We start from the raw sequence: 26,160 nt of genomic DNA, 5'->3' as shown, positions 1-26,160 counted from the left end.
ATTGTCTGAGAAACAAAGCCTTAAACTTTCCGTTTATATTATCCAGTTGTGTAAGCCTCTCCTCATGGCTGAACCCTCTGACAGATGAACAGTAGGTAACCAGAAGTCATAAGGCTACCTTACTTGCTTGTTTCAGAAACAAGCCAGCAGTCTAAGAAAAGTGTCAGCTTATTCTCCAAGATTCATATTATTTTGAATCATCTGCAACTCATTCTGAAAACGTCAAAGTTCTAATTATCTAGCTCATTTGCCTCCAATTAATAATTCTTAAAATTAGAACATTGGTCCATTTGAAAATTTGGGATTCTTTTTTATGGTGGACCTCGTACCATTGCTAGCCACATTTGATTGGGTCAATATTGTACCCTAGGGTTGTAGAGAGCATATCTGAGCTGTAATGCAATCCCTTGTTCTCAGTTCCATTTCCCCCCACCAGTGGCCAACTCATCTATTACCTCTCTCAGGGAAAGAAAATGTAATATTGCCAGACCTGACTCACTAAGGGTGAAATAGTACATGTGGACTCAAAGATGGCAAAATTGAGGCACTTCAGTTCCATATTGCTCATGAAATTCTCAATTAAATTTCAAAGAGTTCTCTTGATAGTCCATAGTACTTAATATCACTAATGTCATTTATAATGATGGCTTAGAGGGATGGTGACATACCCTTAGAGGCCACCTGAGTTCTAACAGAGGTTTTAAGATATTTTAATGGGTTTTGCTGATTATAAAAATAATTTGTATTTGTAAAATAGTTAAGCATTAAAGAAATTAAAACATTTGAAATTGGTATTTTGGGTTAGACTAAGGGTCAGAAATGTCCATTGCACAGATTGTCTCCTGAATCAGAAATGATGCTTCAAAGCAGCTATGTCCAAATGTCCTATTTCCATATTTTCCTCCCTTGACAGCAAAACCAAAAGCAAAGGATAGTTTTGGATTATTGAGCAGGGTGTGGGCAAAAACAACACAATGGCAATAGGAATTTTCATTTTCTCTTTAAAATTCATCTAAACTCCAGAACATCTCTCAAGATGTTCCCTAAAGAACATCCCTAGAGAGGAATCCCTAAAAGGGGGAAGAGGGTGCTGGATTTCCCCCCCAAGTCTTTCCAAACCAGGATATGTTTCCTTTGCTCAGGGGTGAAAAGAAAGGGAGGTTTTTCAGAATCTTACCTAAGATCTATATTCTTATGAGACTTTTTGGTCTTTCAGTCTATGGAATCTTTCATATTGGGGAAGGAGTTAGACTCTATCAGAAAAATAGTGAGCTCCAGTTGGAAATAATATGGTCATTATCCTCATCATCATAGCTGTGTGGTTGTACTAGGGGTTCCTGGCTAAGTAGGATTTGGTGGTGGCTTTGACAGGGAAGGTTGAAGAAGATGAGAACATAAATTAAAGCCAACTCATCACAGGTTCAGAAACACCTAGCAACACCACTGCCTCTAGAAAGCCTAACTGTGGCTACTATTGGCTCCTGAGTGACAGAAGAAAAGGGTGTGGCCCTTCAAGATCTGAAAGTTTGTATCTCTCTCCATCCTTATTCATCCAGAACACTAAGGGCCCCAATTCCTTGTGATTCACAGAGAAAGTAGGTAAATGTGGTTGGTGAACATAATTAATGCTGTTTAACGTATACTCTCCCTTAAGAAATCTTAGAAATAGATTATTCCTTCTTTATTTGGGAAGCCTTTCTAAATCTTCATCCATAAGAAAGGACTCAAACTCTACCAACAATGACTGTGGCCATAAGAGTTTCTGACCCTCGTCTTTGCACATGGTCAGGGCTGTGAGGTGTAGGTATCCTTGGGCAGCACTGCCTGGAAAACCTGGGGAACCATTAAGACTCTCAACCACACGGTAACGCATTAGTGTGTTTGTGACGATACAAGGACAGGATATTCTTAGTTGATGGGCACATTGACATTAGAAAACCATTTTCCCCATTGCGTGTAGCCCTGAACCTGTTTTCTTTCTGTTACAAGTGTCCTTGATTTGAATGCATTTGAGAGGCAGAATAAAGCTGAAGGCCTGGGGATGGTTACTGAGGAAGGAACACGTAAGTAACTAACAAAGGTGAAGGCTGTTCTCTTCTTGATTAAAATCTGATTTAACTTGCTGGTTAGAGCCTCTGCTCAGTGCTGCTTAATCTACAAGGACTGGGTCCATTTCCATCTGTAGTTTTTGTGTTTGGGGTGGTTTTTTTGTTGTTGTTATTTTTGTTTGGTTGGGGTTTTTTTGTTTGTTTTTGCTTTTTAGGGCCACATCTATAGCATATGGAAGTTCCCAGGCTAGGGGTTGAATCAGAGCTGCAGCTGCAGGTCTGCACCACAGCCATAAGGATGTGAGCTGCATCTGTGACCTACACCACAGCTTTATGGCAACACCGGATCCTTAACCCATTGAGCTAGGCCACGGATCAAACCTGCATCCTCATGGATACTTGTGGGGTTTGTAACCTGCTTAGCCACAATGGGAGCTCCCCCATCTGTAGATCTGATGAAGCACTTCCAGGCTGATGTGTTCATAGAGCCAGCCTTAGCTTAAGACTTAAGCTTAAGTCTGTCTTAATGTTTGTGGTTTTCTTACTCTGTCTTTTTCTGTTTTTCTCTTATCACCAGTGATTGTTCGTGAACGGGGTAAGTTTGAGTTTCTGGCCTGAGTTCCCACCATGTGTGTGAGTCCTAAGGGAGCTTATTTAATTGCCTCAGCACAGACACTTTTTCGGCTTGGTGGTTGCATGTTGAGTTTAACCCAGCAGTCTGTTGTTTAATTAAAGAAGTGTGTTCCATCTTCCAAAGCATGAGTTATGGACTGTGAACCATGACTGCCATGAGCCTAGTTGTTTTCCTTACAAATGCATCCTGGGGCCAGCCCTTTTTGCTTTGTTGGACATTGCCTCCATTCCCATTTAATTGGGTTTGCCACCGTTCATCCAAAGTTCCCTTTCCATGCCGTTCTCATACAGCTCCTTTAGCACTTTTGCAGTCCTGTGTATTCAAAGGTGTTCTGTGTTGAGAAGCCAAACAAGTGCTCACCGGTATTCTGTGTTTTCAAGGTGAAAAAGTACTCCAGAATGACGAGTTTACACGTGATCTCTTTAGATTCCTACAGTTACTTTGTGAAGGACATAACAGTGGTAAGTGGAACAGATTGATTTGTCAAGGGAAAAACAACCTTCAGGTGCAAAATTATGATTCATTTCTGCTTGCCTTTTTTAATACAACCACTAGCTAACTCAAGGACAACAGCTAATCTGCTCCTCAATAAGGAACCCTTTGTAGCATGACCTGTAACACCATGGCTAATGCTATTGAGTGACACTGAGGCTAAGCTGCTTCTAGAACCTTCACATGTGGAATCTAAACACCCACCCCTTTTCTGTCAGGTCTCTCAGGGCTCATTAAGTCTAGTTTCTGGTGTCCCTGGGGTGGGAGGGCTCAAGGCAGAGCTCTGTCCTGCCGGATCTGCCAGGACCCAACCAGCATGCCCTTGGAAGCCTTTTCACGTGGTGTCTCTCTCCTGAGCTTAGCGCAGAGGGCATGACAGGGCTGGGCTCTGACCCAGCTCTGGTGTTCTCAGACTTCCAGAACTTCCTGCGGACTCAGATGGGCAACACCACCACCGTGAACGTCATCATCAGTACCGTGGACTATCTCCTCCGTCTGCAGGTGAGTGGGCCTGGGATGGCAGCACGCCTCACATACACTTCCAGAAGGGAAAGACAGCCCCACAGGGTCAGGGTTGGCCCGGGATACAGTTCAGCCCCAATAAGGAAGGGATTGTCACCTCCATGCACACACCCATGGCAAGCCAAATACCTAAAGGTGAGTTCGAAGACTGAAATGGGAGGGAATGGTTAGATATGGAATCTTGTGTCAGAAACTGCTGGTTGACTTTAGTGTGCCAGGGTAGACTTAGCCACGGTGCTCCACTGCTCTCACACAACCTGGAAGTGAGGACAGATTTCACTGCGAAAAAGAGATACAGAAAATGGTAGGAATAAGATGAGTTTATAAGTTCTTAGTGTTGAGAAGCCACTTGACTTACTCGTTTGAAGGAAAATCCAAATATTGTCAGGAACATCTACACAAACACAAAGAAAGGATTCTCTTGGCGTTCCCATATGGCTCAGCGGGTTAAGAACCCAACATAATGTCTGTGAGGATTCAGGTTCTATCCCTGGCCTTGCTCAGTGGGTTCAGGATCCAGCATTGCCATAAGCTGCAGTGCAGGTCACAGAGATAGCTTGAATCTGGTGTTGCTATGGCTGTGGCATAGGCTGGCAGCTGCAGCTCCAATTTGACCCCTAGCCCGGGAACTTCCATATGCTACAGCTACAGCCACATAAAGGGGGAAGAAAAGGATTTTCTTTTCTCTTCGCTCAGCGTGGTTGAGCTACTTACCATTTCATGACCTGGAGCATCCTAGTCAACCTCCTTGTGTTCCAGTTTCCTCACCTGTAAGATGGGTAGTACTGTCTCATTGGGCAGTAGTGAAGATGGGGAGATTTAATACATGCAACGTGCTCAGAACAACGCCTGGCACTTACAGTGTCAGCTATTATGTTGCTGCTGCTATCACAATTATTTGCATGATGGTTATGATCTTTGATGTACCTTTTTCATTGTGAATAAATGGTCCTGTAACATGGTCACTCAGGTCCAGCTGAATGCCGTCCTGTCTCCTCTCTGGTCTTTCCTTTTAGTACAGATGTACTAAAAGATGCTAGGGATCAGTTACCTCTGTGCTTCTTCACAGAGTCCCAGGTTCCTGTCATCACGAAGAGGTCATAGTGATGGTCAATGCTATAACACGCTTCCTGGATATTGGGGTTAGCATCACCGACTGTTACATGAGAAGTACTCAACTCTTGCTTTTTTGTTCTTAGGAATCAATCAGTGATTTCTACTGGTATTATTCAGGGAAAGACATCATTGATGAGTCTGGGCAGCACAATTTTTCCAAAGCCCTAGCCGTCACCAAGCAGATTTTCAACTCTCTTACAGAATACATTCAGGTATGTGCTACAGAGTATATGCTTGAAAACAAAGAGGACATTTTTAACATTCTCATATTCTATTTTCCCTGCAGAGTATTTGGTTGCACGTGTGGACTGTGCATCCAGGTCCAGCACTGATAGCATTTCTTATCTAAATAGGAACCAACAGTAGAAGTACTATGAGAGGCTAGAGTTTATAGAGCCCACTGTGACCTGTACATAGAATTGTCATGCTATATTTGCACTGAGCTAGATGCCTTTTGCTTTCCCTCCTCGACTGAAATCTTTTGGCAGACAGAAAATTTCTTACTCATTTTAAAATTCTTTATTTCAGAGTTCCCCTTATGGCGCAGTAGAAATGAAACTGACTAGGAACCATGAGGTTGTGGGTTCGATCCCTGGCCTCACTCTGTGGGTTAAGGATCCAGCATTGCTGTGACCTGTGGTGTATATAGGTCACAGATGTGGCTTGGATCTGGCATGGCTGTGGCATAGGCCAGCAGCTGTAGCTCTGATTCAACCCCTAGCCTGGGAACCTCCATATGCCACAGGTGCAGCCCTAAAAAGCAAAAAAATTTTTTAAAAATAAATTAAAAATAAAATAAAATTATATATTTCCAACATGTGTGGCACATCACAGGTGTTCAGTAAGCACGGAGAGTGAAGTGGATAAATTACTGATAGAATAAAGGAATAAAGGGACAAATGATGTTATTTGAGTCTGGAGATTAAAAACAGAATTTTTGAGATCCTACTAATGTGTCAGAAATTCAATCTAGGGAAGCTTAACTTCAGAAGCACATAAACAAAATGTGATGGTCAAGTCAGGCTGAATGTCTACTTCTTGCAGCGTTACTTCCTCTGTTGGTGACACCATTGCCTGCAGTGGTCTAGCTACTGTGAAAGGGAGTAGAGGTCGTCCTCAGGCAGAATTTGCTGATTTGAAATCAGGAGCCATCTCATGTCCTCTGTGATGTCATATAAGACTCTTTAAGATCTATATGACGAACCACCTGGCACAATGAGACCATATTTGCTTACTAAAACACAAGACTAAGACTTGAAAAGAAGATTTTTTTTTTTTTTTTGTCTTTTGTTATTGTTGTTGTTGTTGCTATTTCTTGGGCCGCTCCCGCGGCATATGGAGGTTCCCAGGCTAGGGGTTGAATCGGAGCTGTAGCCACCGGCCTACGCCAGAGCCACAGCAACGCGGGATCCGAGCCACGTCTGCAACCTACACCACAGCTCACAGCAACGCCGGATCGTTAACCCACTGAACAAGGGCAGGGACCGAACCCGAAACCTCATGGTTCCTAGTCGGATTCGTTAACCACTGCGCCACGACGGGAACTCCTGAAAAGAAGATTTTAAGGAAGAGATTGGTCTGCACTTTACTCAAGGATTGTAAGAACATAGGGAGATAAACCTAGGATCAGGTAACTGATCTGAAGTTTCACAGCATGTGAAATCATCGAAGATCATTGAACAGATCTGGCAGGCATCTGATTTGCTCTCTGCAGAAGCCATCCTAATCTCCAGAATTTCCCATAGAGCACTTAAGCCAAAAGTAAAAGTTTATTTGGGGGTGAATCTGAGTTTCTTTCAACAATCAGTTTTGTTTCAAAAAAAGAATCCAGAGGGAGTTCCCATCGTGGCGCAGTGGTTAACGAATCCGACTAGGAACCATGAGGTTGCGGGTTCGATCCCTGACCTTGCTCAGTGTGTTAAGGACCTGGCATTGCCATGAGCTGTGGTGTAGGTTGCAGACGTGGCTCGGATCCCACGTTGCTGTGACTCTGGCGTAGGCCGGTGGCTACAGTTTCGGTTCTACCCCTAGCCTGGGAACCTCCATATGCCACGGGAGCAGCCCAAGAAATGGCAAAGACAAAAAAAAAAAAAAAAAAAAGAATCTAGAGACTTCTAGGGATCAGACACCAAATGTGCATAAATAGTGGTTTTCAAATAAGCCAACGTGATTTAGGGGTGCAGGCAATGTTTATCTTACTCACCTCTTCCCTGGAAATTCTGCCAAGCCTTTTATAGAACTCAAGATAGTATCAGTGTTCCTTTTGAAAATGCATTGATGCGTGATTTGGAGGTTGACTGAAGGGTGGGAAAATATAGGGGAAAAAAGTATAAGGAAGAGTTAAGGATAAGAAATGTAGGCAGAATATGACAAGATCCTAAGTGTATAAAAATATATAACATAGTCTCACTGAAGAGGTGGGGAATAAGGTGCTGACTCTGGAAACTTGGGAAATGAGTACAGTCTGTGAAACCAAAGGCAAAAGGAACTATACACAGGGACTTTAGTTGATGAACTTTTTCTCACGGGGATATGTGTTAATAATCTTAAAACCGTTATACACAGATAATGGAAATGAGCCAGGTTTTTCACTGTTGGAATAGCTGGTTACGGATGAGCAAGGAGAAGAGACTAGAAGACCCCTGTGGAAATGGATGAGAATTGAGATTTCTGTATGCTAAACTTGAGATTTCTGTAGCTACAGATGGTTACATATGGAAATATTTTTAGATACGTGTATACACATGGATTAATACAACACACATGTATCTGCTGCTCTGTCAGCAAGGAGGACCTGAAAAAAATGATACTCCAGTAGCAACAAGCACTACTAGAGGCCAGATCCTGCCTTCTAATACCATTCTCCAGTGAAAGGAACAAGGCTTCTTAGAGAAATGGCTGATTCTAAAACTGGCACAGAGGAGTTCCCATCGTGGCTCAGTGGTTAACAAATCCAACTAAGAACCGTGAGATTGTGGGTTCGATCCCTGGCCTTGCTCAGTGGGTTAAGGATCTGGCGTTGCCGTGAGCTGTGGTGTGGGTTGCAGATGTGGCTTGGATCCCGAGTTGCTGTGGCTCTGGCATAGGCTTGGGGGCTACAGCTCTGATTGGACCCCTAGCCTGGGAACCTCCATATGCCGCGGGTACGGCCCTAGAAAAGGCAAAAAGACAAAAAAATAAAAATAAAAAAATAAAACTGGCACAGAAAACATACAAGATGAGCCTGAAACATCCTATAGAGCAAGGAAATGCAAAAAAAAAAAATTTTTTTTTTAATGATGGTATGGTACAGGAGCCAACTGAAAGAACTCCCAATGGCCAAAACTGGAAAAAGTACAGCTTATAAAATAAAGTAAATAAAGTAGCATTGGAGTATAACCCAAAGCATAAAATGAATGCGTGAAGTCCATACTGATGTCAGTAAATGTTTAAAGAGGAGTTCCCAGCAATTAAAGATCTGGTGTTGTCACTGCGGTGACTCAGGTCGCCACTGTGGTACAGGTTCAATCCCTAACCCAGGAACTTGTACATGCTGCAGGCACAGCCAAAATAAATGATGAAACAAATAAGAAAGAATAGACAATTCTCCATACAGAAGAATTTCAAATAACTTTTTAAAAAGAAAAGAAACAAAACGTTTGCTCAATAATGATCTTCAAATATAAGAAAGGTTATCAACATGGAAAGTGCAAACTGGTCATCAAGTCCCCCTTCTGTGTTTGGCTTTCAGAAAAAAATAGTTAAGAAATGATATACCTGACATTTGGGTTAATGATAAGAGAGTCCTAAAAGTGGTTGAACCTTAGGAATATAATTCAGGTGTTTTTTTTTTCCTTGTGTGGGTAGTCCCCTGGTCATCACATTTAATATGTAGCTTTACCTGCAAACAATGGATGCACAAGGGCCTGGTTTCTAAGCTGTGCTCTGCAGAACCCTGGAGTTCCTGAGAACCCCTCTTGTTTTTGTTTTTGTTTTTTTTTTCTCTTTTAATTTTTTAATTATAGGTGATTTGCAATGTTCTGTCAGTTTCTGCTATAAAATGACCCAGTTATATATATATACACACACACACACACACACACATTTTTTTTTCTCATATTATCCTCCATCATGCTCCATCACAAGTGATTGTTCCCTGTGCTCTACCGCAGGACCTCATTGCTTATCTACTGCAAATGCAGTAGTTTGCATCTACTAACCCCAAACACCCAGTCCATAACACTCCCTCCCCCTCCCCTGGCAATCATAAATCTGCTGAGGAGTTCCCGTCGTGGCGAAGTAGTTAACGAATCCGACTAGGAACCATGAGGTTGCGGGTTCGGTCCCTGCCCCTGCTCAGTGGGTTAACGATCCGGCGTTGCCCTGAGCTGTGGTGTAGGTTGCAGACGCGGCTCGGATCCCATGTTGCTGTGGCTCTGGCGTAGGCCAGTGGCTACAGCTCTGATTCGATCCCTAGCCTGGGAACCTCCATATGCCGTGGGAGTGGCCCAAAGAAATAGCAAAAAGACAAAAAAAAAAAAAAAAATCTGCTGAGAACCTCTCTTAAGGGGTTAGAGTGGGCTAGAGTTGGCAGGAGTGCCCTTCAGTCCTATTTCAAACAGCACATTTAACTTTTTTTTTTTTTTTTTTTGTCTTTTTAGGGCCATGTCCATGGCATATGGAGATTCCAAGGCAAGGGGGAATCAGAGCTGTAGCTGCTGGCCTAAACCATGCCATAGCAATGTGGGATCTGAGCTGCAACTGTGACCTACACCACAGCTCACAGCAATGCCAGATCCTTAACCCACTGAGTGAGGCCAGGGATCGAACCTGTGACCTTGTGGATGCTAGTCAGATTCGTTTCTGCTGAGCCATGATGGAAACTCCTAACTCTTAAATAATGTTTTTATTTTATTTGAAAACATTCTGAAGCAAAAGAAAATCTCTGAAAAACACTGCACAGTGAAATTCCTAGTGGTTTTTCCTAAACGTAGGATCTTATGATGGTGGGGTGGGGAGAAAGAATATCCTGGGAAAATGTTGAGGTACAAAGCATGTGACTTTTGGAAAGAGCTGTCTGCAATATAAGCTGATGTTTGATGCCCTTACAAAGGCAAGTTTCAGAGCAGCTTGTGATGCTTAAGTGAAATAAGAATGTCCTCCCTCTCTAGGGCCCCTGCATTGGGAACCAGCAGAGCCTGGCTCACAGTAGGCTGTGGGACGCAGTGGTTGGCTTCCTCCATGTATTTGCTAACATGCAGATGAAACTCTCTCAGGTACTGTGGCCTGTTCCCCGTTCCCTGTGTGTCATTGGAGTGAAAGGCTGAGTCAGTCCCCACCCTTGGTATTCCCATCATGGATGTGGCTGCTTGACCAAATGACTGGAAAAGCCAATGCAGATTAGGTCTCATTTTTCAAACAAGGACCTAAATGGGAGACAGGAATGAACACCTCCAGGGGGCATCCCGGACAGGCTTTTGCATGGATGCAGCTTCTTTCCTTGTGTCCCACCAACCTACCCTTTTCATAATTGCCTCCACACTTGCTTTTTATGGTGCTAATCCCTTTGCTTCCCTGTCACTGTTTTTGCAATTTCCAAACACAACCTACTACCCTGTCTAATCTGTCCATCTGCATGTCTCTGTAATTTACATATCCCCTCTCTCTCCCCCTCTGCTTCCCACCCCCTTCCCCATCTCTGCCTTTCCTCCTCACTCCCCATCTCTCTGGCAAGATGAATCAGAATCACTCAGAGCATTTATTATGAACAAATAAATGTAGCGTATGTAGTGGTCGATCGCCTCTCTCCATGGCAACACATGAAGCAGAACTTCAGGATGTGTTTCAAGCTGATTAGAGTAACATTTGCAGCATTAATTCAAATAATGTATGTCTAAAACTTTCAAGGCTGTCACATCTGCCTCTCTCGTCTGGAATGTGCTACTAAACCCTTTCATTTTTCCCCTTTTGACTCTGGCCTTATGGGAGGAGAGAGTTCTTGGGAGGGCTGCCAGTTTGGCAGTAAAACGTCCACTGCTGTGTCAGCCCAGCGGGGCAGTGCGGTGTAGAGGCTCCAGAGACAAGATCCTGACCCTGCCATCTCTTCACCGGTGTCTTCCGGGAAGTCACTTCCCCTTTCCGATTTTTGTTATCGTCTGTAAAAGATGGGAAGTTAGAATAGGTGATCTCTGAGGGCTCTTCTAGCTCTGAGAGTTTATCCTTCTGTAATATGTTGTGAATAACTATGATACACTCCAAAGGTGGGAGAAAATCCTTCTGAAAAATGAAGGGCTAGCCCAAGAACTGTGTCTTTGTGAGAGTCTGTAAAAGACATGTGGCCTGGAATGCATTATTTTTTAATCTCATCCTCAGATTCCCCACCTCAGATCTTCTTCCAAGGGTTGTTTTCCTTCTGTGACGTAGGTATCAAGCACAGAGCTCCCTTGGCAATGCCCTGTCTTCAGTGCTGAACTCAAAACCAAACAGACTAGTATCAAAACCATCCAGAGGAATAGCCTCTATTGTGTAACATTTTAAGGGACCAGTGGCACCCAGATCACCACCAGTTAGAAGCAGGAGAACCTCAATTAAGAAAGAAAGGAGAACCCAATTGGTAATTAGAACCTTGATACTTTGATTGAATTGCAGCAGTATTCCCAGAAAGCTCACTGGTCATTCTTCAGTATGAAAAATGGCAACATAAGCTATTAGAGATACCTTGGTGGATTGGGTTGTTCAGTAGTTCTGGACAACAGCTGGTGTATCTGCCACATTGTGTTAACGAAAGGAAAACTGTAAAGGAGTTCTTTTGGCTGCGCCCTGCTGCAGTGAGCCTCCCGATGCTACACAGCGTGGATGCCAAGACATCCACACTCACCATGAGAAGGGAGCTCATTCTGGAGATGGATGCAGCCCTCACTTGACCTGCCCAGAGCAGGCTCTCCTTGCTCACTGCCCTGTACTTTGCTGAGGGATCAGATAGCTCAGGGGTATCTCCTGTTTCTGTTCTAGGATTCCAGTCAGATCGAGCTGCTGAAGGAACTCTTGGATCTCCTTCAGGACATGGTGGTGATGCTTCTGTCCCTCCTGGAAGGTTGGGCTGTTTGGTATAACTAGGCATTCACACAACTGTAATTGGTCCAAGCACTAACCATACTAATCACGCAGATTATCCTTCTGGCAGGTCATTGATGCCATATGACATTGGTTAGAAAGCCAAATTTTCAGAAACAAATGAAAAATGAGTGAGGGGCACATGGTCTGATGGACAAAGCCTGAAGCCAACTCATTTTATATCAATAGGAAAGCCAGAATGAACTGGGGAAAACCTCCAAGCTTTGCTCTTTCCTATCCTCTCCTTCTCCCCATTGCTTTTCAGTACATCTGGCTGCCAGTGTATATGCCAGCCATCTAGTTGGGCACCCTCCTAGGTCTAAGGGGATAAGAGGGGCACTGCTTATCCCTATGTGTCCCCAATAATCTGATAATAAAACCACTTTCCAGGCCCCAGGCCAGCTAAAAGGCACTGGTGTGGCCATCTCCTCCTTCCCTGTGTTTCTCTCCCCCTTGGCTCCTAGTGGTGTAGTCTTTATGGCTTGCTGCTCCCTCCTACCCATTTCCAAATCATCATGGTCAGACAAGAGCTGACTGATTTGGCATAGAAGTCTCCTAAAAAGACCTGCCTGACCAGTTACATGATGACTTGGGTTTATTGATGTATCCGTATGTCTTTTTGAACCTGCCTCACAGGGAATGTGGTAAATGGAACTATTGGCAAGCAGATGGTTGACACACTGGTAGAGTCATCTACCAATGTAGAAATGATCTTGAAATTCTTTGACATGTTCTTGAAACTTAAAGACTTAACCAGCTCAGACACCTTCCAAGAATATGACCCCGATGGGAAAGGGATCCTCTCCAAAAAGGAATTCCAGAAGGCCATGGAAGGGCAAAAACAGTACACACAGTCAGAGATTGACTTTCTCCTTTCGTGTGCCGAAGCTGATGAGAATGACATGTTTAATTACATGGATTTTGTAGACCGGTTCCACGAGCCGGCCAAGGACATAGGGTTTAACGTGGCCGTGCTCCTGACAAATCTTTCTGAACATATGCCAAATGATTCTCGCCTCAAGTGTCTGCTGGACCCAGCAGAAAGTGTGCTGAATTACTTTGAACCCTACCTGGGACGCATTGAGATCATGGGTGGGGCCAAGAAAATTGAGCGTGTTTATTTTGAGATCAGCGAATCCAGCCGAACTCAGTGGGAAAAGCCCCAGGTGAAGGAGTCTAAGCGTCAGTTCATCTTTGATGTCGTCAATGAAGGCGGAGAACAAGAGAAGATGGAGCTGTTTGTGAACTTCTGTGAGGATACCATCTTTGAAATGCAGTTAGCATCTCAGATCTCAGAATCGGACTCAGCCGACCGTCCAGAAGAGGAGGAGGAAGAGGATGAAGAGTCTTCTTATCCGTTAGAAGTTGAGGACGAAGAGGAGGACAACAGGTCTTTTGAATGTGCCTCTGCATTTGCCGTAGCCTGTGCCTCAGTGAAGAGAAACGTGGCCCGCTTTCTGCAGAGGGCCACCCTGAAGAACCTCAGGAAGCAGTACAGGAAGGTAAAGAAGATGACCCTGAAGGAGCTGGTGAGGGTGTTCTTCTCCTTCTTCTGGATGCTGTTCGTGGGGCTCTTCCACTTGCTCTTCACCATATTGGGAGGAATCTTTCAGATCCTCTGGAGCACAGTGTTTGGAGGGGGCCTTGTAGAAGGGGCCAAGAACATCAGAGTCACCAAGATCCTGGGGGACATGCCTGACCCAACCCAGTTTGGGATCCACGATGATGCTCTGGAGGCTGAGAGGGCAGAAGTGCCTGAGACGGGCGTCCCCACGGAACTTGTACACTTCGTCAAGGGGGAGAAGGGAGATGCAGATATTATGTCAAATCTCTTTGGATTCCACGCAAAGAGGGAAGGTGCCTTAAAGCATGGGCCCGAAGTGGGTTTGGGTGACCTCTCTGAGATTATTGGCAAAGATGAGCCCCCTACATTAGAGAGTACTGTACAGAAGAAAAGGAAAGCACAGGTAAGCATCATTTGTTTCTATCAGCTCTCTTTAGGACTTGCCACTCTACCCTGCCATCAGTACCCCAGTTCCCCAAGAGCCACCACTGTATTAGACACCAGCTCTTCTTTGGTTACCCTGATCTAATCCTTTCAACTCTGCCATGTCTGGGGAGATGAGACTTAGATGGTTGTCTCAATGTCTGATTGCTGAGTGGTCTTCCAGTTTACATTGTAGAGTCCATGACTTTCAACTTGCTTTCACACCCTGATTAGGTTAGTTCTCAGGTTCATTCAGCAATTGAAAGTATAGAAAACCAGGTAGGGCATAAAAGGAGACCTTTCTGGTAAGACAGTACTTCTGCAGTGTCCTAGAAGGTCCAGATATTATCGAATGATTGAGCACAGTGCCCAGAGAGTTTGATCGTGCTTGGGACATTTCCATCCTTGTGGATGCACCTGCTCTTCCAATTTGGACTTCAAGTCAGTGGATTAAATCAAGAGAATAAGATAGCAGAGCCCCTTGGCCATGGAAAATTCTGGGTGTTGCAACATCCAACTCACAGCATTGTTCTAGCAATAGAGAGAGTATGGAGAGGAGCATAAAGATATCAGAGCCCAAAGACAACCTTTATTCATTTATTGCAGTAATGTTGGTTGAATAATTAATATGCATTTATCACTGTCTTAGGTTCTAGGAATACAGTCATGAATGAGAAATTCATTGTTCCTGTAATTTAGTGGAAAAGATAAACATTGGACAAGTCAGTACAAGCATGAAAAAGATTAGGAAGGAGGAATTCCAGCCTCTATGGCAATGTATAGACGAGAAGTCTCATCTGGTTTAAAGAGGGAAGAAAGCATCAGAATCATAAGAATTCTGACAGTATTAATGTATTTACTCTCTTTTCCTTCCTGATGTAACCCAGGGCCTAGAACAGAGTTTGATACCTAATAGGGATTCGTTCAAGACCTCCTACATGCCAGGCTGTGTTGCTAGGATATGGGAATACGTAGGTTGACAAGAGAGACAACACTTTTGCTTAATGGAGCTTAACTTCTAGTGGAAGAAGACAACAAATAAATAATTACCATTTGTGGCAGAAGCTAAAATAAGTGAACAAGGTCATGTGTTACAGAGTGAATGTGGGCCCTACTATAAACAGGATGCCCACAGAGCAGCTGAAAAGGTGTTATCTGAACCAAGTCCTAAAGAATAGCAGGCACAAAAAAAAAAAAAAAAAAAGAATAGCAGGCACATGAAAAACCAAGGTAAGCATCTTTCAGGCAGATGATATGGTTTGTACCAAGGTCCTGGTGCAGAAAAGAATTTAGAATGTCTCAGGAAAGGGAAGGGGGTCTGGGAGTTTGTGTTGGAAACAAATCAAATGGTGCAAGATGAAGATGGAGAGAAAGGCCATGATCATGTAGGTCTTATAGGTCTTGTTAAAGAGCTTGAATTTTATTCTAAGTGTGGTGTCATCAGAGGGACTGGGATGCTGGGAGAGAATTGATGACAGGGCAGGAATACGTCTGATGGAAGTGGGTTCTGGATTGGACCTGCCGTGATTTGTGTTCCACCTCCCCAGTCCCGTGAGGCAGCAGGACCACTGCCCCAGGGTTCTGACGGTGTTCTGGCACAAGTTTTCTCTTTGGGTTGAATGATAATAGAGAAATTGAGTTTTCAAGCTTGAAATCTTTGTCTCATCTCTCCAGAGCAGCTTGACATATAGCAGGACACTTATGTTCTGTGATCCTGAGCAAAGCAGAAGCAAAAAGAGAGAAAGCCATTGGGACTTGTGACCAAGAAGAGGAAAATGGCCAATGATATGGTTCATCACCATGAATTCATTTATTTGAGGAAAGCTTGACTGATTGTTATCTTTGTCTAGGCAGCAGAGATGAGAGCAGCTCATGAAGCAGAGGGAAAAGTAGATTCTGAGAAAGCAGAGTAAGTTCTCAGTAGCATCAGCTACTCTAACGACTCTGGTTGACAGTTCTCAATATTATCTACTATTCTGCTGCTATAACAAATAGAAAGCTTGATTTATGTTATTATAAAACGCAAATATTGTATGTGAGCCCTAGATATATTTCTTTTTTCTTTTTTATGGCTTAGCAGTATTCCTGTGTGTGTGTGTGTGTGTGTGTGTGTGTGTGTGTGTCTTTTTTATCCATTCATCTACTGATGGATGCTTTAGTTGCTTCCATGTCTTGGCTATTGTAAATAATACTGCTGTGAACACTGGAGTGTGTGTATCTTTTGGAATTATTGTTTTCATTTTTTGGATATATACCCAGGAGTGGAATTCTTGGATCATATGGTAGATAAATTTTTAGTTTTTTGAGGAACCTCCATAATATTCTCCACAGTGGCTGCACCAATTTACACTCCCACTCACAGTAAACAAGGGTCCCTTTTCTCCATATCCTGCTAATACTTACTATTTGTCTTTTTGGAGATAGCCATTCTGACAGGTATGAGGCTTTGTGGTTTTGATTTTCATTCTCTGGTGCTTAGTGGTGCTAAGCAGCTTTTCATGGGTAGATATATATCTTTTTACCCCACCCAGACCGTAAACACATTCTAATAATCGTGTTGACTTTATAATCCAAGTCATAAATCAGAATTTTACCATCTGACTGAGCAAATTATCAAACACATTTAGCAAGCTCATCTAATGCTGATAATGGAAATATCTAATAATTACTGAATACCTATTAGTTACGGGCCTTTTGCTAAGCTTTTTTATGCAAAATCTCGTGTAATTCCTACCACAAACTTAGAAGCATACATACCATTGGTAATTTCCATGAAAACTTAGAAAATAAAGGACAACATTTCTGAAGGGGAAAAGGGTTTGTAAGCCAAATTGCAAAAGAAGCCTGTAAACTTGTATATAACTGTTGTACACCTGCGAACATTACTCATCAAAGCAGACACCAATCATTAAATGTGAAGTTGACATGCAGGCACTATGGGGTAATAAGGACCTGAGGTCCCCTCTCCGCCCAGATTTCCCTTTAGTCTCCCTGTGCCCTCCGTGCTGAGTGGGTTTCTCATTCCTGCAGCATGGAAGATGGGGAGAAAGAGGACACGGCTAAAGAGGAAGAGCAAGCCGAGGCCCTGTGGGCAGATGTGACAAAGAAGAAGAAGCGCCGGTGTGGCCAGAAAGTTGAGAAGCCTGAAGCCTTCATGGCCAATTTCTTTAAGGGGCTGGAAATCTATCAGACCAAGTTGCTGGTAAGCACTCCAGCCTCAGCCCTGCTCGGGTGTGGGCACTGGCCTGGGCAGACCTCAGAGAACTGGCCACTGACTTTGTTCCACCATTTGGTTAGTCATAGTGCTTCCTCATCGTGCTCCTTCCTCCTTTCCTCTTCTCATTTAATCTGCCTGTGTCTCCTGTGTTGGAGGGAAAGGAAGAGGGGATAACCCAGGAAAAGCCAAGCGCTCCAGCTCCTCTGCCCCACAGCAGGTGCCCTCCCTGGCCCGTGCTCTCCAGGAGAGCTGGTCCCTTATGTGTGTGAGGTGGGAACCAGTCCCATCCCCATCCAGGAGTTCAGAAGTGGTGTGATTGTTCAGGTATGGAAAAAACTGTCCTGTGTTGTGTTAGGTTCTCACACTAGTCCCTAGAGCTTTGTTACTGCAGACACAGTCAGCCCTCAGCACAGCTCGTAGTAGCCTCTCACTGGCAAATTGTTCCCAAGGCACAGTTACTGATGGCCAGGACGATACCCTCCCAGCACCCGGAGGGAGCCCCCTTCGCCACAGAGAGTGAGAGCTTCCCCAAGCAGCTACCGTTGCAGTCCTCCAGTGCTGATTTGTCTAGGGAAAATGGCAAGAGGGATGGGAATGGTACCCCTGAGAAGGGAGAAGCAGAGGCCCTGGCTGCTGTGACTTACTAAGGAACAAAGACTGTAGGCCACAGGCTGCTGCAGCCAGGGTGGGAGCTGCAGGGGTCTTTTGATTACTCATAATTTCCAGATTGACTACATTTGGAGTTACACACACACACACACACACACACACACACACACACACACACAGAGGTACCTTCATAGCAGAATTTATATCTTGTGCTGTTTAAGCATTTGGTTCCCTGAGGTTTAAACCAGAACAGGCTTTCTCTGAGCATCATTCTAAGCAATCTGTAAAAAAAAAATTATCATTTTTGGTCCCCACAAATAAGTCATAAGGACAGGGCTGTCCCAGAAGAGTGGTTACTGAAGAGGAGGACTAGCCCCATATAACCCTCGAATCAGAAAAGATCTTCTGTGTGAAAAGAAGGTCCCTGTCCCTTGCAGAGCTCTTCTACTTCTGCCTGTCCTTTCCTTTTCAGCACTACCTGGCCAGGAATTTCTACAACCTGAGGTTCCTTGCTCTGTTTGTAGCCTTCGCTATCAACTTCATCCTGCTCTTTTATAAGGTGATACTTCATTCAGGGACTATTTGCTGACTATATTATATACTTTTTAAAGTAATAGAAGTTATGCTCTTACTTAGAGCAAAAATTCTAGTATCTAAGGAAATTTCTAAGACACTGGCTTCTATAAGAGGATACTGTCACTCGCAGCCATGGAGAACAGACTTTTGGTTGCCAAGGGGGAGGGTGGAGGGAGTGGGATGGACTAGGAGTTTGGGGTTGGTAGATGCAAACTATTACATTTAGAATGAATGGGCAATGAGGTCCTACTGTACAGCACAGGGAACTGTATCGATCGAACAGGATGGAAGATAATATGAGAGGAAGAATGTGTGTGTGTATATATGACTGGGTCACTTTGCTGTACAGCAGAAATTGACACAACATTGTAAATCAACCATACTTTAATACTGTCATTAGCAATGGGAAGAATGGAGGGACATGTTGCAAGGGAAGCCAGTTTGGGCACCGTGTCAATAGTTCAGGCTTGTTCTAGTTATCACTTAATTCTGCAAATATTTGTTGGGTGTCTACAATGTGTTTGACCCTATATTAGGAGCTATATGGTATTTCAAACTGAGTCATAAATATACTTCTTTCCTTGAGGAATCAGGTAACGGAGAGCCATGATAGTTGACCCGTACGTTAGAACCGTTACGAAGGGGGAATGAGTAGGAATTGGTTTCTGGAGATGGAAGAGAGGGACTTGTCACAATAAATGAAGATTTTTGAGCATTAGTAAGTGGGTCTTGCATACTGTAGACACTTAATAAATGTTAGTGGGATGAATTATATAGGTCCTGGATGTTTGACATAGTCTTTAACCGGCTCTTCTGTCTCTTGCCTCTCTCCCTTCCTATTTAAAACCACACATCCAATTTTTATAAAGCATGCTCTTATCCACATCAGCCTTCCGCTTGACAAACTAATGGCTTTCTGGTGCCCATGGTAGAAAAATGGAAGCCTGTAGAGGAGTTGGGTGAAGTGGTTTTAAGTGTATTGAGGTCGAGGTGACCGCAGACAGCCATGCAGGGAGGTAGCCAGAGGCAGTTGGACCTGCCGGTTTGTTATAGAGTCGTAAGAATGGCAGGCGAAGCCATGGATGTTAATGGCCTCTGGGAAAGAACGGAAATGCTTCGTGTGTGCACTTGTGCACATGCATGTTACTCTCGGCCTCCTCCCAGGCCTTGGCATTCCAGAGATTACCTCCTGCAGCACAGATAGGGATTGTAGAATATGGAGTCAAACTTTCCTAACTTTTAACTACTGAGCTCATTTTCAGGAGAGAAGTTGTGTCTCTTAAAAATGGAATCACTTTGTCATACAGCAGAAAGTATCCCAACATTGTAAATCAACGACCGCAAAACTTTAAAAAACTGAATTAAAATTTCTTAATTAAAGAAGTCAGTATCACCACATTACTCTTGAATGCACTGTAGCTCACTAATTCTTGAATTTATTTGCATAATGATTAAATGCACATGAGGATTCTTTTACTCTGTTGCCTGATAATGAAAGACATGTAGAACGTAGCAAAGAATCATTTGACAGACACCTTGCATTTATTTCGTCATTTTGGAAGACCTGTACAGTATATGATAGGAAACTGGTTTTAACTCACATACATGATTTTATTTCATTGTAATTTGGAAGGAGAGAGCTTGACCAGCCAGATAAATATAGCCTGATTAGAAAAAAACTTGTGTTTGCGATTATTAAAGATACTGGAGATTCCTAGGAATAAGGTACCTAAAAGCCTCCTTTACTCACCATGTAAAGGAGTAACTACTCCCTGAGTCACTACTCTCTGCCCAGCAAATGCCAGCAGTGTAAAATATGTGGGGAGGCCTTTCTGATGTTTCTAAGAGAGCATGTGTCTTGGGCCAGGTCACCGAAGAACCTTTAGAAGAAGAGACAGAGGATGTTGCAAACCTGTGGAATTCCTTTAATGATGATGAAGAGGAAGACGCGGTGGTATTCTTTGTCCTGCAGGAAAGCACTGGGTATATGGCACCCACACTTCGGGCCCTGGCCATTATCCACACCATCATCTCTTTAGTCTGCGTGGTGGGCTATTACTGCCTAAAGGTAAGTAGTACCTGAATCTAATCTGACTCCTAGGGAAAGAAGCATCCTTTTTTTTGTTTATTTGTTTGTTTTTGTGTGTTTTTTTGGTCCTTTGTCTTTTTAGGGCCACACTCACAGCATATGGAATTTCCCAGCCTAAGGGTTGAATTGGAGCTACAGCCGCCACCTATGCCAGGGCCACAGCAATGCGGGATCCGAGCCATGTCTGTGACCTACACCACAGCTCACAGCAACACGGATCCTTAACCCACTGAGCAAGGCCAGGGATCAAACCTGTGTCCTCGTCGATACTAGTCAGGTTTGTTACTGCTGAGCACGACAGGAACTCCCAAGAAGCATCATTTTCTAACCCAGCCAGCCCTTTGTTCTCTGAGACTTTACTAATAGACCAAGGTTGGTGGAGCCGCAGCCTGGGCATCACCCAGGTGCTGGTTGGAAGTGCATACCCTCGCCCCCCACCCAGGCCCTTTTAAACAGAATCTGCAAAGAACACGACCCTTAGGTGATCTGTACTTGTACTCTGGTTTGAGAAGCTTCATCCAGGAATCTCACTTCAGGCCCCTCTTGTTACATTTCATAGAATTAGAATCATCAGGCTAAGTCATAGGTGGAGCTGGCAATGAGGGGTTCTTCAGATCTTTGAATTTATGTTGGGATTTTTATAAAAATGCTTTTCACTTTTCAAAAATTATTAGGTTTTTCACTATCCAAGTTACTGGTGCGGTTATCCTTTGCAGCATAACAAATCATCCAAAAATTCAGTGGCTTAAAATGACAGTCATTTTTGAGTTCCCAGGTGGCTCAGCAGGTTGGGGTTCCAGCATTGTCATTGCTATGGCATAGGTTTGATCCCTAGCTCTGGAGTATTTGTATGCCACAGATATTTCTCTCTCCGATTCTATATCTGACCAAGCACATTTGAGCATTTCCTCTGCTCCACATGGAGGTGGCCACATCAGCCACCAGCTGGGAGCTCAGTTGGACAGGACTGGGTGGCTGGGCCCCCTCTCACCCTCCATATAGACTCAAGACAACCCCCTTTCCATGTGGCCTCTCCACATGCTCTCTCCAGCTGGGGTAGCTAGACTTCTTGCATAATTTGACTTAGGTTTCCAAAACCAGCACAGAGGGCAGCTGCTGGTCCTTCTTAAAGCTTAGGCCCCAAACTGGCGAGGTACCATTTCTGCTGCATCCTCTTGGTTCAGGCACATCACAGGGCCAACCCAGACTCGCTGCTGCACAGGGACGAAGAGGGCTACCCAAGGGCATGAATACAGGAGGTGTGGTTTTCTACTACACCACAGTTTGGTTTTTTTTTCTTGTTACATTTTTTTCTTACTTCTCTTAAGTAGGAAGTTCCCCTGGCTCTGCACTAAGCCCTCTTTTCCCTGGAAAGAGTCCAAGAAATCTTTTCCTATCCTTGTGGCCCTCACTTCCCCCAGTAGACAGTAGTATCATGTAGAAAGTCCAGCTGCCCTGCTGGAGAGACCACGTGTTCTAAACCCCTCTGAGGTCTCCATGGTAACTATGAAAGCACCAATCCTGGAGCCAGGCTTCCTGGGTTGGACTCACAGCTCTGCCCCTTAACCTCACGATTCCTCAGTTTCCTCCTCTGTGTAACAGTGACTATTATAATAGTAACACCAGCCACCCAAGTTGCTGGGAGAATTGAATGAATGAACATGTGTAAAAGTACTCAGAACCAGATGGAATGAACACTGAAGCATGTCAGCTGCTATTCCTTTGCTCACCGTCCTAGAGCTCAGCTTGTCAGCTGGGGTGCAGGTGTACAGGCGACCTAGAGAAAACAAAAAGAAACACTCTCTAGGAAATAAAAATGCAGGGAGTTTTACTTACAAGGGTGTACAGACTCATAAAAGCTAAAGAGGAATGCTCCAAATCGCAGATATCAGTACTGATGCAAAACATGATGTTGTTGTTTAGAGTCACCTCAACATACAGCAGACACCGGTTGTGTCTATTCATCATCACCCAGGAACTAACAACAGGCACCGATTGTGTGTGATGCCCACTCTTAGCCCCTGCCACCTTCCTATCATGATTCTTTATTTCCCAAGTGTTGTCGCCTGGCTTTAAAAAAGGGTAAGCAGAGAGTTCCCTGATGGTTAGTGGTTAGGATTCAGTGCCTTCACTGCTTCAGCCTGGGTTTGATCCCTGGTCTGGGAACTGCTGCAGCAAACAAAAGAAAGAAAAAAAAGGTTACATAAACAGTTTGGATGCCAAGGTCTAAGAGATGTTGCCAGGTAACCAGCAGCTTCCCAGATGGATGAAAAGCCCTGGCTCTGTCTGAATTAAGCTTTGCTGGCTGGTGGGGCATTGGCCGTTCTGCCTTCTCATTTCCTGGGATTCCAGTAGTACCCTCTGACTTTGCCACTAACTCTAACCTTTATTTGAAGTGTGTGTGTGTATCTGGTGATGGTTGGGGCAAGCGGATTACTTCCCCAGCCTCTTCTGTGTATATGCCTCTTTTATGGCAGATTTTTATAGCCATGCTACCATCTCTAAGCTAGCATCAAAGTTACAACTGCAAGAGAATAAGGGGTGATAGTAGGGAACAAATTAGTATGCCTGGCAGGAACTCTTCTCAGAGTATCAGGAAGACAACTTCAACAGCAAAAGACTTTGCACAGAGACACTGAATCCCCTTATTCTAAACTATCAACGCGTTTCATTAGCCAAACCTCAAAGACATGAGATGACTACAACCCTAGCCTTTGAAGGGGGTTGGACCTTTTCAGCCTGTTCCTGCAGCTGTCCCATATATTCTAGCACAGTTTAGCATCCTTTCTAAGTCTTGGTTTACCTCCTAAGAGTTTTGGGAGACCTAACTCAGTCAACTCTGGGATTCATCTCCACATGGCCTTCTCACCAAGATGGGTCAAGGCCAGTTTGTATTACTATCGGCTGATTAAAAAGTGGCCCGAATCAGATCAGCTTTAGAGAGGGCGGCATATGAGCCAAAGGAGTGAGAGGTGATATCTTTGGCATTGGACCCACAACTAGGCATCATCTACAAAGATATTGCTGCCCAGGAGTTGGAAGGCCCATCTGTGCCGTAAGCACGGAAGAGGATGCTTTTGTTCGGAAGCCTTCTCTCAGTAACCTGTGTCTTCCTATGCTTAGGTCCCTTTGGTGGTATTCAAAAGAGAAAAAGAAATTGCCAGGAAGCTGGAGTTCGATGGGCTGTACATCACCGAACAGCCTTCTGAGGATGACATCAAGGGGCAGTGGGATCGTTTGGTGATCAACACACCGTAAGTCTCCCCCATCCCCCAAAGAAAAAGGAGTTTCTGCTGGAAGTAGAACAACACCTTCTTTGCCAGCCCTGGAGACTGATTAATATAAGGCTCCCTTTGGTTTCTGGGTAACCTGTTCTGCCTCAGTTGTATGTGTCTCTCTGCAGTTAGTGGGGGACAGAGGACACCATCAGGAAGTGCTGGGCATAATTCGCTAGATGGCCTAGCACAATACTACCTAATCTAGTTTTCCGTGTTTTAGTCATACAGTGCTTCCCTGGCTCAGGGGTTCAGAGATCAAGCTGCTCAGCTTCTCTGGAGTCCCCAGATGGCACGGAAGTCCTATGACAGCACCATCTCTGAAGTCTTCTCCTTAAACAAATAGTCTGATTGGTCCTAGAACTCCAATATTATTTGATAGGCAGTTTCATGGGCAGTTAAAATAGGACCATCTGGGTGGGGATGTTAAGAGCTGTGGGGTCAGGAGTTCCCTGGTGGTGTAGTGGGTTAAGGATTTGGCATTGTCACCATAGTGGCTAGGGTCGGGGCTGTGGCACAGGCTCGATCCCTGGCCCAGGAACTTCCACATGCTACAGGCACAGCAAAAAAAAAAAAAAAAAAAAAAAAAAAAAGGCTAGTGGAGTTAAGCCTGCATTCTTGGTAGTAGGCATGTGTATAATTACTAAGGCAGTAGGAAAGAGGATTGATGCTAGAGGTAGGGAAGTGAATATCAAGTCAGCTCTGTTAACATGGTTGTCCATGAACTGGGGCAGGGGAATCAAGCTTTATAAACCTCAGCGTCCTCTTCATTAATAGAGGGATGAGAACCCCACCTCCTACAGTCCTGGGATGATTCAGGAGTGGATGTCACATGCTTGGCACAGGGTTGTTACACCCTTTCCCTGTCTAAAAGACGACCATCACCATTAGAAAAGGTAATGCTCTAAAGCCAGTGTATTCACAATAGGAAAGATGAGAGTTGCAAGATAAATGAATGGGCTGAAAGAAAGGTAAAGAAATAGGGCTGAACCTGTAAACAAAGGTAGCTGTTGAAACTGTCAGCTGTGCCCGTAAAATGTGCAACATCTAGAAACAACAACCCTCACCCCTGGGGGAATAGAATGCCACTTGCCCAAAGATGGTTAAGCATATTGAGAGAGGCAGCTCGACAAAGGCACAGCGGAGCATTTTTTGAGTCCCTAGAAAGGGAAGGCCCTTCTCTTAGGAAAAGAAAGGGGGGAGGTGTAAGCATGAAAATCAAAAGCCTGTTTCCAGGAGTTCCCATAGTGGCTCAGTGGTGAACGAATTCGACTAGTATCCGTGAGGACTCAGGTTCGATCCCTGGTCTTGCTCAGTGGGTTAAGCATCGGTGTTGCCATGAGCTGTGGTGTAGGTCGCAAATGCAGCTCAGATCTGGTGTTGCTGTGGCTCTGGCGTAGGCCAGCAGCTACAGCTCCAATTGGACCCCTAGCCTGGGACCCTCCATATGCCATGGGTATGGCCCTAAAAAGACAAAAAAAAAAAAAAAAAGCCCGTTTCCACCTGCAGGTTGTTACCAATCTCCCCACTTAAGGAAAAATAAGGAAAACTATTAAGACTTATTTCTGATCCTTTGTTATTATAGTACAGAAATTTTGAATATTAAATAATTTCATTCTTTGGTAAACTTTCTACAGTTATCATCAGTAATGATTGTGTCTGTGACACAAGGTGAAATAGCCTTAAAGTCCCAGTAAAAATATAGTTCAGTTTCTAGAAATTTATTCTGCAAAGATTATGAGACAAGCTCACTGAACTGACTCAACAAGGATAGCTGAAGTGGCTTACATGCCCTTGAACAGGGGAATGCCTAAATAAGTAGAACTGTTGTTTTAACACATTTAGCTTGGAGTTCCTGTTGTGGCTCAGAAGTTGGCAAACCCAACTAGCATCCATGAGAATGCAGGTTCAATCCCTGGTATCGCTCAGTGGGTTAGGGATCCTGTGTTGCCGTAGGGTGTGGTGTGGGTCACAGACACAGTTTGCATCCCACGTTGCTGTGGCTGAGGTATAGGCTGGCGGCTGCAGCTCCGATTGGACCCCCAGCCTGGGAGCCTCCATGTGCCATGGGTGTGGCCCTAAAAAGACAAAAAGACAAAATATAATAAAACATTTAGATAAATGAACCTTTACTTTTTCTTCACAATAATGGCATCATTGTACACATAGTGCTTTGAAACCTGCTTTTGTTTTTGGTTAACTATGTGTCATGGAGAGCTTTCTTTTTTCATTTTATTTTTATATTGTTAAGTGCACATATAGAAGAAAATATAAAATATAGATGTATATTTTAAAGTATAGCAATAAAACAAACTACAAAGATTAAAACTGGAACATCCCTGGAAGCTTTGAAATCCCAGCTGTCATCAGCCCTGGTGCCTACCCTCCCCAGACCCCAGCTAACCACTCTCCTGACTTCAATGATGTTCGTTCTTTTGCTTTAGTTTATAGTGTGCAAGTCCCTAGATACATGGTTCCATCTTAACTCGTGTTTTGGTTTATT

General features: G+C 44.1%; 1 protein-coding gene across 8 annotated transcripts in view; it reads left to right on the top strand.

Moving 5' to 3' along the window:
• RYR3 (ryanodine receptor 3) overlaps nucleotides 1-26,160 on the top strand; it is a 568,796-nt gene that overhangs the window by 525,462 nt on the left and 17,174 nt on the right. For 5 of the 8 annotated variants that reach the window (XM_084969350.1, XM_084969349.1, XM_084969348.1 and 2 more), the window contains exons 81-93: nucleotides 1,990-2,063; nucleotides 2,626-2,643; nucleotides 3,063-3,143; nucleotides 3,587-3,675; nucleotides 4,896-5,024; nucleotides 9,963-10,067; nucleotides 11,803-11,884; nucleotides 12,541-13,871; nucleotides 15,742-15,800; nucleotides 16,922-17,093; nucleotides 18,190-18,276; nucleotides 20,161-20,361; nucleotides 23,506-23,636. In XM_084969350.1, the coding sequence (XP_084825476.1) occupies nucleotides 1,990-2,063; nucleotides 2,626-2,643; nucleotides 3,063-3,143; nucleotides 3,587-3,675; nucleotides 4,896-5,024; nucleotides 9,963-10,067; nucleotides 11,803-11,884; nucleotides 12,541-13,871; nucleotides 15,742-15,800; nucleotides 16,922-17,093; nucleotides 18,190-18,276; nucleotides 20,161-20,361; nucleotides 23,506-23,636 (2,559 nt within the window). Of the gene's footprint in view, nucleotides 1-1,989; nucleotides 2,064-2,625; nucleotides 2,644-3,062; nucleotides 3,144-3,586; nucleotides 3,676-4,895; nucleotides 5,025-9,962; nucleotides 10,068-11,802; nucleotides 11,885-12,540; nucleotides 13,872-15,741; nucleotides 15,801-16,921; nucleotides 17,094-18,189; nucleotides 18,277-20,160; nucleotides 20,362-23,505; nucleotides 23,637-26,160 lie in introns of those variants that run through there. The other 3 variants (XR_014810914.1, XR_014810913.1, XR_014810912.1) reach the window with 2 other exon arrangements.

The sequence above is a fragment of the Sus scrofa genome, chromosome 7 (genome assembly GCF_054392235.1).
Source record: "Sus scrofa isolate SSC_HxYL_T2T_F1_AM1 chromosome 7, Sscrofa_HxYL_maternal_Yorkshire_Landrace_v2.0, whole genome shotgun sequence".
Lineage (NCBI taxonomy): Eukaryota > Metazoa > Chordata > Mammalia > Artiodactyla > Suidae > Sus > Sus scrofa.
Note: the sequence above shows the minus strand (reverse complement) of the source record. Positions and strands in the feature narration are given on the sequence as shown.